This window comes from Poecile atricapillus, chromosome 2, assembly GCF_030490865.1.
Source record: "Poecile atricapillus isolate bPoeAtr1 chromosome 2, bPoeAtr1.hap1, whole genome shotgun sequence".
Lineage (NCBI taxonomy): Eukaryota > Metazoa > Chordata > Aves > Passeriformes > Paridae > Poecile > Poecile atricapillus.
In genome coordinates this window covers 82,110,499-82,125,451 of record NC_081250.1, presented here as the reverse complement: position 1 = coordinate 82,125,451, position 14,953 = coordinate 82,110,499, and the positions used below count along the sequence as shown (strand labels likewise).

The following is a 14,953-nucleotide window of genomic DNA, read 5'->3' as shown; positions in this document are numbered from 1 at the left end:
AACATGATTCCATTTAGACAGTTTGGCTAAAACTGCTGTGATAAATGTATCTATGAATAAAAATTCGTGAAAGCCTAAATAAATATATCTGTATTTATAATATAAGAAAATATAAAGTATAGTGTGGCCCAAGGATTCCTCCCCAGACCCAGCAGCAAATACCCATTCAAAAGATAACGATTCTAGCTGGCACTCAGATAACGACTCTAGCCGGCGCCCATCAACCTAAGAGAATGAGCAGGACACGGGCCATCAGGCTGGACAAAGAAACGAGCCCGGACAAGATACTCATCACTGGACCTAAACACCCCACCCTGCAAGCCACAGTTGCAGAAGCAATCAAACTGGACAAAGAGAGAAGCCCAGCCGAGATATTCATCGGCTCCAACCCGAACCCAACCACTCCGTCCTGATAGCCCAACCCAAGATGAAATCAAGAGACACTCAGAACCTTTCTACATGCAAAGAGACTCTGCCCAACTGTCTATTGATTCAGTTCACCGGTTCCAAGAAATCCATTCAACCAACCATCAAGACTCTTTGTTGAACAGTGACTGCTCAGAGTTTTGGCCTGAGGGCACAAAACCCCTATAAAAACCCCGGACTACAACACATACAGCGTGGATTTGGGAAAATCTGTACCTTTGAGTATAGACCCCTGTCCACCCAGCGCTGTGCTGATATATTTTATTGTGGTTTTTCCTTTTGTTGTTTGTTTTATTGAAATTGCTTTATAATAAATTGGGTTTTTTAACCTCATTTTGCCATCACATTTAAAACACTGCCACCAAAGTCAAAACTACAAATAGACTGTATCTGGAACACTGGCTGGCCCCACAGAGACAGTTGTACAAGTCCATTATCCTGTGACAGCTGTTTCTTTACCAAGTAAAGCAAATCCTTTTTATTAAAAATGCTCTCATTTTCTGTAAGGCATTTGCTATTTACTGAACAGCACTCCACATCTTGTAAGTAAAACCACTAAGTCAATACTGTGCAACTACTTCAAATTTTAGTTTTATGTAACACTTGTGAAATTACATGAGCAGCTCTAAATAAATTGCACTATTTCTTCTTATATTTTCAAGAAAAGCCCTGATTTGCCCTGATATGCCTAATATTCTTTAGGCATATTCTGTACATACAGACTGGCCAGTATCCTTCAATAGTCACGTGGCTGTTTGCAGCTGTGAATGAGAACCAGTTAAAAATACAAGGGAAAAGCAGCACTGACTGGCACTTATATCTGTAAACTTGTAAATAAATATTGACACAAATCTTAAGAAAATAAGGATAGAAAATAAGAAAATAAGAAATAGAAAAAAAGATAGAAAATAAGAAAAGGAGGATCTATACATAGCTTTATTACTCTGTATATGTCAAATGTTCCAAATAACTTTCTGAAGCTCAAATTTTCTGACGTGGAGTTACTTAGAAAAAATATTTTTTCTTCCATGCGCAGAATTTACCCTTTGTAGTATAGAAGATCAGCCTGTGATCCAGTAGTATTCTCCACTGTCAGCTGCTGAGTCAATATATACAAGGAAAGATTTTTTTGTGTAGATAATCTGCCATTTTTCTGGTAATTTGTAGACTTTCTATCTCAAAAAATGGAATCTGGAAACAAAACAAAAACGATTGCTGGAAATGCCTTTTAATAATCAACTGGGTAAGATTGATGTTCATTAAGCAGATACAAAATTACACACCAAATACTTTTTTTGTCTTAAAATTAGATTTAATCCTAAATGTACTATTGATCTGACCTGAACAGTTTACGGCAAAAAAAGAGTGATGTAGTTTAAACTAAGCTAAATATTATGGAGCTAGGCTTATGTAATAAGTGATGTGTCCTGGGTTGATTATGATGTTATATTGTATTCCCATTCATCCACCTAGCCCAGACATAGGTTTTGTATTCTTAAAATTTCATCTAAGAGTAAAAGTGAGTGGAGAAGAAGCACAAAGTCTGTTATCAGAGACTGTACTTGCTCCCCCCTACCTCCGCATCCCAGGACGGGGTTTTGACTACAGCACAGACAGACAACAAGAGACAGATCGCCTTGGCTTTCCAACTAGCCGAAGCAGAGATGTCTTCCTGGACTGTTTTCTCTCCCTTTTCTTTGAAATGGATCGAACCTGCTCTGGACTGGGGACTTGGAGAAGCACCAGGAGCTTGCACCTGTGGACTACCAGGAGCCCAGCCTGGGCAGTGGCGTTTTCCAGCGCGAGAGGGACTGATAACAGAGAGAACATCCACTGGAAAAAGACCCTCTTAATTTTGTCATCTCTTCAGAGCGGCAAGAGGTTTTGTAATTTGATATTGTTCATTCTTGTGCTGGGTAGTGCTGTGCCTGTTAAATAAACACGTTTTTTTCCACTTCTCTCAGAGAAATCTCTTCCCGAACGGGTTGAGGGGTGGGAGAAAGGGGCCACGTGGGTTTGCTTCCCGGGGGGGGCCTCATTGGAGGTTTTCTCGCAAATTTGCCCTAAACCAGGACATGATGATAAGTGAAAAATTAAATCTCAAGAAACTAAGAGTTTTCATTCAAATTATGTTTAAAGAAAAATTTATTAATTCAACAGGCAAAATAAAGGGTATACTCTGTTGTGAAACTACTACTTAAAATACAAATCAGCTTCTTTTTTTAACTCCTCTTTTTAAACGCCAAAGCTTTTTTTAAAAAATATTTAATTAAAAATTCCAATTCTAATGAACTGTTATATAACATTTTCCCTTAATTCAAGGTCTGAATCTTCATCACTGAAGAGAAGTACTCTTCCAAACAGCAACAATGTGGCAAAAAACACAGAATACACTAATTCATCCAAGGAAGAAAAAGGTATTTCTGTACATCCTCAAAAAGGCAAAAACTAGGCAGGAAAAACCTAATATAGAAAGGATAAGGCTACATCTGGTTTTGGAATTAATTGAAACTACAGTTTTAAGTATTGTAAAATATTTTTTTACTTGTTTTCGTAGCCAGAGCAAAAGTAAATCACTGTCTCTGGACTTTACCTGCACAACTTCATAACCAAGTAACTGAAGATGTCTCTGTTTAACTGCTTCTTCTCCCAACAGATTGTGACTATGAGCACAAAATCTATTTTGACCATCAACACACAGAGCAATTCTAAAATTAAGCATAAGTGTGATATAAAACAAAACAAAAACAAATGAACAAAAAAAAATAGCAAAAAAAGAAACCCACCAACAAACCCACAACAATCAGTTACTTGAATCATCACAACTACTGCAGTTCCTAAGAAACATGAGACAATACCTCTCTCTTACACCTCATTGAATCAGATGTAGGATGGGGGTTACCTAGCTCAGGATAATTTAAATCACTCCATTTAAGCGTGAGAGGTGGAACCCTGAAACTTATTGAAACTGATCTGAAAAGCTATTTTATTTGCTCTGAACAAAAATTACTATACAACTTAATGAGAGTTTGATACTTCTAATGCTATGATTAGTAAGCTGTTTTGAATTCTTCTAGAAGAAAAAATGTAAAAAAACTCGCCTCAGCTAGAAAACATTTCAGCAGCTAAATTTATTTAACTTACTAATTTACCTGTTAAATCCATTAGAGTTTAAGCTGAGTTTAAGCTACGTCTGTTTCAAGTTAAACCTGTACCTATGGTTGGCAGTATAGACTGCAACTATTTTTTCTTCTGAGTGATTAAAATCCCATTAATTTAAACCAAAGTTTGTATTTCTACTGTTAAAAAGTTGCTTAAATTTTCAGTATGTTGAGAATATTGTGACTTTATTTACTTTATGAAAGCTATTACTTAAAAAAAAACCCATTAAAGCTCCTTCTTAAGCATTTAAGTATGGGCTCTTTGAAAAAAACTGTATTAGTCTCTCATTATTCACCTGAAGATGTCCTGGTTTCAGCTTAAACCACAACAGAAGGTAACGCTGGAGAAAGCCTAATCTCTTCAAAGACTTTTGCTTTATTCACAGCACTGCAGTTGCAAATATCACACACCAGGTTGCTTAACTTTGTATCCAAAGCTTCACAAATTTAAATATAAATTTAAACACCTATGCATTTCTCAATTAAAAAAAGCCAGCATATGCAGCAAATAGCCTTATTATGAATGATTCCTTGCAGAAGTAAATTTGTGAACTCAAACTGGCTTAAACTCTGTTAAATCTGTGCAAATACACTCAGTTAGAATTTGGTTTTAATTTGAAAATTAATTACAGAATATCAAAATAGATTGCTATAATCCAAATAAGGATCACTTAATTCTGACTGTCACTGGGTAAACCAGTGACCAGACCAACCATCTGACACTGTATAGTCAGCTGGCAAAACAATGAGCAAAAAACAGATTGTTAATTTTGTCCTTTTGCCAGTGGTTTGAGTGTGAGATCTGAACTTTGTTGAAGTCAATGGCAAAGATACAAATAACTTGATTTCCAGGTTTTCACCCTAGCTGCTCTTTGTTAATGTAAATCAACATTTTACCAGTGGTTTCTTTTATTGTCTTACCGTCTGTGTACCTCTTTAAGTTGGGCCGCAGGCAATACAAAACCTTCTTCATCTAATTTAATCTCAGTATCTTGTGTAGATGAAAAAATAAGTGACATTAAAAGTCATTTCTTATAATAAACTTTCTCCTGTAATTCTCATCCTCTCACAGTTGTTATATTAAATAAATATAATACTATCACTTTTTTTTCTTTTTTTTTTTTTTTTTTTGGAATCACAGGCTGGCAAAAGTTGTATAGACTTAACACAAATGAGTTGCAATTAGTAACATTTCAGCCTTCCATAATGCTCACAAGCAAAGTAGTAACCCAAGTCCACTAAAAACTGTAATGCAGTTAAATGGCACTTTGCTATGGTAGCTAGGGTCTCTGGAATTTTGAGGGCTTTGGGTAGAGACACACTCTCTGCCTCTGCTAACTTCAACATCCTCATGAAAGCTGACATACAGAATAACTCTAAAATCATCCCCCTTTTTAATTTTTTTTTAATCCCTCTGACATCCATGGTGTCCAAGACTCCCTTTCCTCAACATCTTATTGTAATAAATGGAGATGATTTGTGCTAACTAAATTGTAATTACTTGAAAAGTTATTATTATAAAGCAATAAAGGGAATCAGTGTTACAAGGCAGATGGACCCCTTCACAGATGTTACATGTTAAAAATAGGATACAGGATGTAGTTTTAAGATAAGTAACGTCCCAAGACAAAATTGACCTTGAGATGGATGAAGTTGAAATAACTTATAAGGCCTGTAATGATAAAATATAAGACTAATTAGTAGAACATAATGCTTACTTACATTACACAACGCTTAGTACGCACACACAACCTGTAAGGTTATCCAGAGGACAACAAGGATGAGTGTAAATCTTCATCCAAAGACCACTGAAAGAAGACTGAAGACCCCCTAGCAACAAGTGAGGCCATGAAGAATAATGATGTAAAATTTAAGAACTGGAAGTAGGAGGAAATTTATGGGAAACATTAATGAATATGTATAAACATATAGTATGCAAGTTTAGCTTGAATTGCTTTGTTTCATGCATGAGGTAGGGTGAGAAGCCCTTCTCTGTACCCCAGTCATTTTCTTATGTGAGGTGGGGTGAGAAGCCCTCCCCGTACCCCAGTCCATTTTGCTTATGCTTTAATCATACTCAGTTACTGGCAAACTATATTCACTCACACACACACACATACACACATATATATATATATCTACATATATATATCTCTGAATGTATTGACTAAATTGTACTCTTTTACTAAATTGTATTCCTTTTATACCAAATTACTATTCAATTCACTAAATTGTTTTCTTTTTTTTTGTTGTTATTAAATTGCTGCTAACTCAATAGACCTAGTTGTCTAATTCTAATTTTATTTATAACATTATTATCATCCACCTCTCCTGGGCATGTGCCTTTACTCATCACTGCCTTCTGTGTTTCCTGCTGCACACAACAGTTTATTTTGCTCACTCCTGTCTTACAACCCACAAACCCCACTGACTGTGTCGCTAACAGCTCTCGCTGAGGGGAGAGAAGCCCAGCTGAGCAGGGCAGACAGCTGACCACTTTCCTTTCTCTACTCACCACTAAAGCAGGGAGATCAGGCAAGTGGCATTGCCTGATTTTGCTTTACATTATACAAATTGTTTAACAGATAAAGAGCTGATAATAAAAATACAGAATACAAGCAGCTGTTAGCAGCTGTTTTCAATGCAGAGTGGCTGCGTAAATACCAATTAATGCTGTGCTTTTCTCTCCATTTTCCTTTCTCTGACTTTGTAAATTATTTACTTAAAGTTCCCAAATTTCAGATCTTTTATAGAAAATTGTATCCCAGTTTACTTTTTCTGCATTTGCAGAACTTAGAATGCCCACAAAGGAAATGAACGCTTTGGCACCATATACAGATTAAATTACTAATCTAAAGGAATTATACTTACTAACTACATAGAAATAGGGTGTTGATACCTCTGATGCAAAATATATTCTTTCTTTCAGTAAATAAAGTAATCCTGTCTTCACCCTTTTAAAGAGGTGAATGTCAGGAGAACTGTGAGGTGTGGGACATGCCTTTACCTGGTATTTTGAAAGGAGTTTCAGACCCTAGGTAAAGACAGAAAACCAAATCAAAAGAGGGAGATGACATTTTTGTAATTACCTCATATTAACATAGCAAAATGTATTCTGTGCATTTCAAAGCCAAGTCTATTGAGAGACCTACAGTCTGAGGTCTGATCTGCTGGAAACTTAAAATCACCAAACAACCATCCAAACATCCTCAGGAAGCTTCAATGCTATATCATGTGCATGAAAAATGCACAGCTGTTTCCATTCATACAAATATACCAAGTCATTCAGTCAGATAGAAATGTTCCATATTTTCAGCAAGGAAAGTTGGTTTGTCCAATTCCAAAGCTTTTTATGGGAAATACACTCAACTAAGTATAAACAGGGCTCTAATGACCTTATCTGGTTTGACATGTACTGTACTTCATAAAATGGGCACTCCAGGATGACAGAAAAAGCTGGGTTAGCTGGGACATTACAATTCTGTTCAAACCAGGTGGCTGAGCTGAAACATCATACAGGTTTTCAGGTGTACCTTCAACAAGGTATCTTTACACAAACCATAAGCAGAAGTTAGGAAAAGCTATTCAGTATAATGTGCAGAAAAGCTACTTAATCATTAAAATTCTCAGTAATTGTTTAAATTAACAGAAAGATAAGTATGAAATAACATAGGTAGACAAATGAGAAAATTATTCACAAAAATATCAACACAACAATACAAAACTAGCAAGATCTTAGTTAAAACTGTCATATTCTTTCACCAAAAAATGAGGATCCAAAAGATGCAGGACAGTCTACATAGCAGAATAAATTTGAGTTGAGGTCTTAGATAAATACCACCTTCTTATAACCACTTTTCTCCAAGTTATAACCCCAGTATCTCATTGTTTCACTCCTGTTTTTTTCTTTTTTTAATCTGCAATTTGTGGATAATACCTAATAATTTCTGGAGCTTTGTCTGCGTTGTAAAAATCAGCTCCTTTAGGTATTTCATGTTGTTGAAAAATTAAGTGATCAAAATTTCTAATCACTTAAAAAACTTTAGCTTAGTTTTATTAGTACAGCAATCTTAGCTGAAATCTTATAAAGTCAGTCACCTTTCTGGTATAGCTTACATCTCTCTACAATGATCCTAAAAACGCTATAGTATCAAATAGAGAATAACTCAAAATGATGTGTTGTTCATAATAGATTTGTGTCCAAAAGCACTGAAATATGCAATAATTAGAGCCAAGAACAGGCTATCACATGAAGGATGTTCTAGCATCCTGAATAAAAGAAAGGACAAACATGGGGAACACCAGGTCACTGTTTTTTAGAAAACCATAAGGATTAACTGAAATAATTCTTTTAAGGGAATTTAGGTCTGTGTTTTAAAACTGTACAGTGCAATTTTCAAATTCAATTAAATGACATAACATGAAAGACAATGGCAACTGTGACAAGGAAGCAACAGCCTTTGGCCTGATCATTACTGTCCAGTCACTTCGATCAGATCACTGTTGATTTGACAAATTAAAGTGATAAAAAATAGGTGCTTGACAAGAGATAAACTACTTAACAAGGAAACATGGAACATCCCAGGAGAAATTCTGCTCCATACCTTGAAGCTTTTGCAGAAAATAGGGACTAAATATTTTTGGCAGAAAATTTATTGGATAACATTGAATAAGGACACACAAGTGTAAGAAGTTCAACAAGGTGTAAGGCTCAAAGTGCTTCAGGTGGGTATGCAGCACAGTTTCAAGCTTCCTAAACAAGGAAGAAGCACTTGGAGTTAGGTAGTTAAGAGTCCCAAATGAGACAATATACACAGCAATCTGGTCAGTGGTAAGTGTCAGTATTGGAAATGAAACCTTCTGCTACTATCAAAGATGGGCTTTGAAAGGATCATCTTTCTGCAGCAATAATGCTGACTTGCTGACTGAGGATGCATGGCGAGGATGCACCTGGAGACATGTCTTTCCAGTGCCTCTGTAAAAATTTGCAATTTTTGCCCAAAGCTTCCAGTACATTTACCAGTTCATGATCTGTGAAACAGGGAACATACTTCACTGAATGTTTACACAGTGCAGTGACTAAGGGAACTGCCCCAGTCTGACAAAGAATCACCAGTGAATTCAGTATTACACTTGAAAAGTTTGGACTTAGCTCAGAAACTTTGTGTAAAGTGACATTGTTCAGTCTGTTTAGCAAGTTTTGGCATTGTTTCCCTTCCCTCACAGTTACCTGCAGTATCTTATAAACCATCATTAATTTCCCTGGGACTCCACCTCTCAATGTCTCTTTCTTGCATGTAGTTCACAATTTGTTCCAGCATCACACAACTTGGGCCTTCCAACTCAAGCATCTCTGCAAGAGCACAAAGATTTTCAGCAGTCAGGTGTCCCCTGCCAAGCCGCTCTCTGCTCTCTGAAAGCAGGCTTGTCATCAGTGTGCTCTGAGGATCTTTACATAGCTTTATCAAAGCCTGCAATGCATTCAGCAGCCCCATGTTTGACAGTTTTGAGGATTCAAATTCAAACTGTAGGCACAATGCTCTGAAAACTTCATTCTCTAACAGTTCAGGGTTTTTAAGACCGTTGTAATCCACCTCAACTTCAGAAATCCTCTGCAGGGCTCCCGAGGCCATAGTATCAGACATGACATCTAAAGAACTAAGAAAGTAAAAAATGTCTTTTGATATACAAAGGTTGTTAAACTTCTTGAAAAATAATTGCTCATCCATCCACACATTATTTGATTTAGTACAGTCCCTGATATTGCCACAAAAATGCATAGTTTCATTAACAGAAAGTGGCTCCATCTGCAGTTTTATGTGTTTTTTCCTACAAAACATATACTGAGATTTATATTTGACACAAAGCATCCTCATGGCCACGGAGCTACAGTTTTGGGTTTTTCGCTGCCCACTGATGAAATTCAACCTCTTGCTTAGGGTCATCAAAGCAGACCTGCTTTCTGGTGTGCTGGATGAATACAGTTGGAAACTTTTAAGGCTAATCAAAGCTACATTGAATCAAGTGAGTTCTGAAATGACACCTAGGGGAAGAAAAATAATATGCAGTCTGGAAAACAGCACCAGGGTCACTAAAATACAGGAAAAATCTCCAACCCAAATCCTTTTGGTGGCTGGAAAGATAGGTACGATCCCTTTTCCCACAACCACAAGCACGAGCACAAAGCAATGCAGAGAGTAGAAATGCCGGGAGCTGCGAGCCCTATGTGATAGGCTGCCCCGTGTTACCGCAAGGACACTGTCAGACGAACAGGGGACGGACACGAACGTTCCCTCGTGCAGGAGCCGCGGGGCGCCTCTTTGCCCGCCACTCCCACGGCCAGGGCGGCACCGGCGGGGTCCCTCCATCCCCCTCCGCCCCAGCACCTACTGCTGCTTCCGCGGGCCAGGGCCGCGATGCTCCAACCCGGGAGACACCCGGCCATTCCGGGGCAGCCGCGGCGGCCCCACCTCGACAGCCATCTCGGGAAGCGCGGCGCCTGCTGGGACCTTCCGATGCCTTCGTTCGCCCCTCCCGGCTAGCCCCGCTCCGCTCCGATCCGCTCCGCCCCGGTCCTGCCTCCTCCTCGCTCTGCCGTAGCCGCTGTTTCCGGCCCGGCCCGGTGCGGCGCTGCCCAGGCAGTCGCGGAGCGAGGACTGTCGGTGGTGCTTTGCTTCGGGATTCGTATCCGTACCCGTACCCGTGCCCGTGTTCCTGTGCACCGCGTCCTCCACAGCAAGTACGCCCTTTCCCCGCGCTGGGGCGACACCGGGGTCCGGCGGAGCAGGTGCGCGGGACTGAGGGTTTGTATTTTTCTTTTATATTTGTCTTGGTCCCAGAATGCTTCTGAGCAAGTCGCAAGCTGTTGAAAAAATGTCTTGAGAATGGCTTCATGGCTCAAAGCACGGTCCCACAACCGGGCTTAAAGCCACAGAGCGCGTGAAGCTCTTCTGGTTAATGATAGAAAGAAGACGTTCTTCTAAGTTTCAGAAGGGTGAAACTCCTCCATGTGTGCAGTTGAGACTGAATGAGGATTTAAGGAGTTTATCCATCTACTGATGACATAATTTGTCATCAAATCATTGTGTGTGTACTGAAGTTTCTTGCCTTTTTTCATCCGGTCTGTGACAGTTTATATTTGACAGAGCAGGTCCATGATGTGTGCGGTCTGGGCCTGTCATGCAGCTGCCGCACTGCTGGGGCAGCGTTTCAGCGGCATTCCTGGATGCCTTGTCTGCTCCTACACTGTTGGCTTAGGGAGCTGCTGGACCCTCTGCTAATCTTCTGTGGACTATTAACTTTCTGACTTTTCCAAGTATTGAATCAGATGACCTGTAGTTTGGAATTTCTTCCTTCGTTTCTTGTTAAGCCCTGGTTTGATCCAGCAAATCACAGGTTGTTTTCCCAGCTTAAACGTTTTTCGATGTGTGTTTATCAGCACAACGACATGTTAAAGGCTGCTGGTGTGGAAGTATTATTAAAGTTACAGGGATTCTTCAGAAAGCTCTATAGCTCAAGAATTACCTTTTTCCTCCCTATTTATTCCTGTGAAATTTGTATCACATAAGTGGAAGTGGTGTAGTGTCTTTGAAGAGTGTCTAAAACACCAAAGCAAGAGTGGTGTGAATAGCATGCTCGTCTGAGAGCAGCTGTGTGCCTGGTTTATGGTTGTTCATCTGCAGGTAGGCATGACTGATTTTTCTCTCTTTGAGCAGGCATCACTCAGCAGTCTGCACAAAGATCTTATGATTGATAACAAAGAGAAGACATTCACAGAGTGAAACTCTTCAACTTGTGCAGTGTAGATCAAATCATGATCAAAGGAATTATTGGTCTATTGTTGACATAATTAACTTTTAGGGAATTAAGTAAATCAGTTAATTGAATTAAATATATAAGATAAATAGCAACAGTGCAACAGATATAATATTAGGCATCTGGGAAATGTTAATGAATGCCACAAATATTTAAATGGCTTTCTGTATTTAATACCAAGGAATTGTCTAATTGTGTTCTCTCTCATTGCCACAAGGATTAATTCACACTGTTGCATACATAGACAGTAACCTGTCTCAGGAAGTCTGCATATGCATCTCCAGCATCATTGACTCTTCTGTCTGTGTTGGTTCACTTATTTCCACATGCTGTGTGTGGGGAGGTGTGGTTGCTTCAGATTTTTGTGTCTGTATGCAATCTACTGGTCCATTCACTAGTGGAAAAAATCTCTCTCCAAGTTCACATATATGTGAATATATGTGTGTGTATGGCTACTTTTTGCACCCTTTATTGTTCCTATACTACCTGGAGTAAAACTAGTAGAAAGCTCACAATGTCTCAGAGGAATCATGGCTGCTCTGCCTAACCTAGGCAGAGATCGTAGCTCTGTTAGGGCAACATCTGACCACGTCAGACCACATCGTGGCTGCTGTTTCTTCTGTTGCCCTCTCCATTGCCCCTACTGTTGCAAATTTTTGTGCTTCTCAGATGTTAACAGCTTCCCAAATTGACTCTTGTTCTAACAGACTCTTGTTGGTAATGCCTGGCTTACAGTATTGGTAGCTTACACCTCAGCTTTTCTTGTATAGAAGGTTTCTGTGCTATGGTGTGGTCTTAGTGGGAATTACTGATTATCTTTCTCCCTTTTTGAGGAGAGAAAGATGAGAAAGAGTGTAGCAATAAAAGCATCACTGTCTTTATTGGTTTATTAGTTTTATCCATTTGTGGTCAAGTGATGCCACCTGCTGACAAAGAGGTGAAAACACAGCACAAGACCAGGATGAATCTGTGTTACTAAATGGATCTGAGGGTATTTAAACTGTATTTACACTATTTTATATGAATCATCATTTTGTTGTATGCACCTTCTGGGCACATATGCACATGAAACCAGTTATGTAAATAAATTTATTTAAAGGTGACCATTAAGGCAATAACTAATAATTTTAGATAATATATGTAAGTAATTTAAAATTAAAACTAAAATAAAAAACATAGTAGAAGAAAATACGATGAAAACCTCAAAATTTTCTAGTAATTACATTTTTCATGAAATGATACAGGCACTCTTAAGAACCTATCACTTAGTTTTGCTACTTTTGATGTATAATTATACTTTTTAAAAAAATTATTGTGGGGAAAGCCTTCTGCAGTACTGTGGGGAGAAATAACCTGCCATTTCATTGGAGTATTGTATTATGTTATGTTGTATTATGTTTTCCCATGAGAGAGAGAGAAAAAAGAGATACCTCAAATTATGTAGCCACAGGTTTCCACAACTCAGCATGTCTGGTTAGGACACTAAATGTTTTCTGTAGTTGAAACTTTGTGGAAGCAGTACGTGAAGTACAACAAACTGGGCCCAGGCATAGGAGAGGTATCTCAGACTGGAAACTGAAAATTCCTCAGTACTAATTCTAGGTATTTGAGTTCTACTGCATCTCCTTAGCAATGTTAAAATATTGACGGAAAATTAATTGCAATATCCACTCTAAAGACATTCTGCTGCTCTCTCTTATTTACTGCTGCCTGAAGTTATGTGTGTAGTTTTCTCTGTGTCAGAATAATGGAAGAAAACTTCTTGCATTCAAATTTTCATGAGACAGGTGAATGGATAAGGATATGCATTTCATTCATGCTGCTGCTTGTGAGGGACTTTGTGACACCATGGAAGATTTTCACTAAGATTGTTTCTTACTTTTAGGAGAAAAAAAAAAGCCCAAAGAGTCGGTTCTGTAATTCACAGAATCACAGAATAGTCTGCATTGGAAAGGGACCTAGAAGTATCATCAAGTCCAACTCCTCCAAAGTGAATCGCCAATGTGGGGGTCAAAACCAACACCTTGGGGTTATTAGCATCATGTTCTGGCCAACTGAGCTAACCTCAGAGCCAGGTTGCACTTGTGTAAGGAGCTCCTTTCTGAAATAGAAAATTAAGTCAGTGTTTGTGGTCCAAAATACATAGTGGACTATAAATTGTAAAGTCATTGCAGCAAAAAATACTGACTTCAGAAAAGTAGAAACTGAGAATTTAAATTTTTTTCCTCAGGCTTTGCAGTTTGACTTTACCAGGTCTATGTTTTGTTTGTTTCAAAGACAGCTCAGAAAAGTGAACAAAGCAATTGCTAACTTGAAATGGAAAATATATATTAATATAATAAAAATAGTATATATTTTCATTTTAAAAGTTTTCATGTTGTATTGTTTGCAAACTAGATTCTTTATCAGAGATATTGTAGCATTACTGCAGCATCAAGGCAGTACAGCACATGGGACCAACACCACATGTCCTTTGCAACCTGGTCTATAAAGCTTGTTTATGAGAAATGGCTTCACTTCAGAATAGGTACCTCATTTCCAAGTTAAACACCAATGCTGCTATCTTTATCTCTTTTTAATCTCATAAGTAAAGTAAAATCTTGCTCTTCTGCTTACGAGAAATTAACTTTTTAAATTTTTTTCCCTGCAGTGTCTCTAAAAAAAATGTGCTGTGAGTCAAAAAGGTTTTTGCTCCTCTATGCAACACAAAAGGGGCAGGCAAAAGCCATAGCTGAGGAAATATGCCAGCAAGCAGATGCCCATGGACTTGAAGCTGATATGCACTGTATAAGTGAAATGGAAAAGGTGAGATACTCCATGTTATTTTGAAAAATATGTATTGAGGAACTGAATTCTTCTTCACATGCTAGAGTGGTGGCTCTTGGTAATCATGACAGCTAGCAAATGCACCCACCTAAAAACACCATTTAGTGTCAAATTTTTGTTCTTTGTGAATCAGTAATTTCAACCAATACTCACAGTTGTTTAATAGCCTTCTGCCAAAGATACATCTTGTGATTTTTCTTATTAGAACTGTAAATTAATATGTCTTTATTTCTCATCTAGCAATGATTCGGTGACTTCTTGAAAACTTTTTATGTATGTAGTAGTGAATGAATTCTGTATTTACAGGTCAGGTCTGCTGTTACTAGAAATTATGCTCTTTTTTCTTGGTTGGTTGGTTTTGGTTTGTTTTTTTCTGGTTTCTTTTGTTTGATTTTTTTTGTGTTTTTTTGTTTTGGGGGGTTTTTTATTTGCTGGGGTTTTTTTTGTTTTTATTTTGTTGTTGTTGTTGTTTGGTTGGTTTGGTTTGTTTTTTTCTATTTCTTTTGTTGCATTGATGTCCTGTGTTCTGTTAAATGTGGGCTCCAGCATGGACTGGAGGTTTTGCAGGTCTTCTTGTGTTGCTTAGCATATTCTCTCATTTCAATTCCCACAGGACTCATTTCAAGTTAAGTTCTAGAACAAAATAAAAATCTTGGCTGAAACAAGGAAGTGGCTTTTTATTACTTGCTGCTATCCAAGAGTAAGAATGTGAAAACTTAGTAATT

At 38.1% G+C, this 14,953-nt stretch overlaps 2 protein-coding genes across 7 annotated transcripts in view; one reads left to right on the top strand and one right to left on the bottom strand.

Moving 5' to 3' along the window:
• Positions 1-109: 109 nt before the first annotated feature.
• FASTKD3 (FAST kinase domains 3) lies at positions 110-12,037 on the bottom strand. Its single transcript, XM_058831116.1, has 6 exons — positions 11,990-12,037; positions 9,978-10,402; positions 8,192-8,340; positions 6,595-6,621; positions 4,509-4,578; positions 110-1,617 (listed from the first exon to the last, which is right to left on the bottom strand). The coding sequence occupies exons 1-6, from the start codon at positions 12,035-12,037 to the stop codon at positions 1,599-1,601; spliced, it is 738 nt and encodes a 245-aa protein (XP_058687099.1). The 3' UTR covers positions 110-1,598.
• The window catches only part of MTRR (5-methyltetrahydrofolate-homocysteine methyltransferase reductase), a 40,599-nt gene continuing 35,623 nt past the window's right edge, over positions 9,978-14,953 (top strand). For 2 of the 6 annotated variants that reach the window (XM_058831659.1, XM_058831662.1), the window contains exons 1-2: positions 9,978-10,390; positions 14,053-14,207. In XM_058831659.1, coding sequence (XP_058687642.1) covers positions 14,067-14,207 — 141 coding nt within the window. In that variant the 5' untranslated portion in view covers positions 9,978-10,390; positions 14,053-14,066. Of the gene's footprint in view, positions 10,391-14,052; positions 14,208-14,953 lie in introns of those variants that run through there. The other 4 variants (XM_058831658.1, XM_058831657.1, XM_058831661.1 and 1 more) reach the window with 4 other exon arrangements.

What these genes read in the sequence shown, in the direction of transcription:
- FASTKD3 (XM_058831116.1), bottom strand. Translation starts at nt 12,037, where the DNA reads ATGGAGAGGGCAACAGAAGAAACAGCAGCCACGATGTGGTCTGACGTG. An exon ending in CCTGGCCCGCGGAAGCAGCA is followed by an intron (nt 8,341 to 9,977) that starts GTAGGTGCTGGG and finishes TTCCTTGTTTAG; the next exon opens with GAAGCTTGAAACTGTGCTGC. An exon ending in TTTTCTGCAAAAGCTTCAAG is followed by an intron (nt 6,622 to 8,191) that starts GTATGGAGCAGA and finishes GTCTTTACCTAG; the next exon opens with GGTCTGAAACTCCTTTCAAA.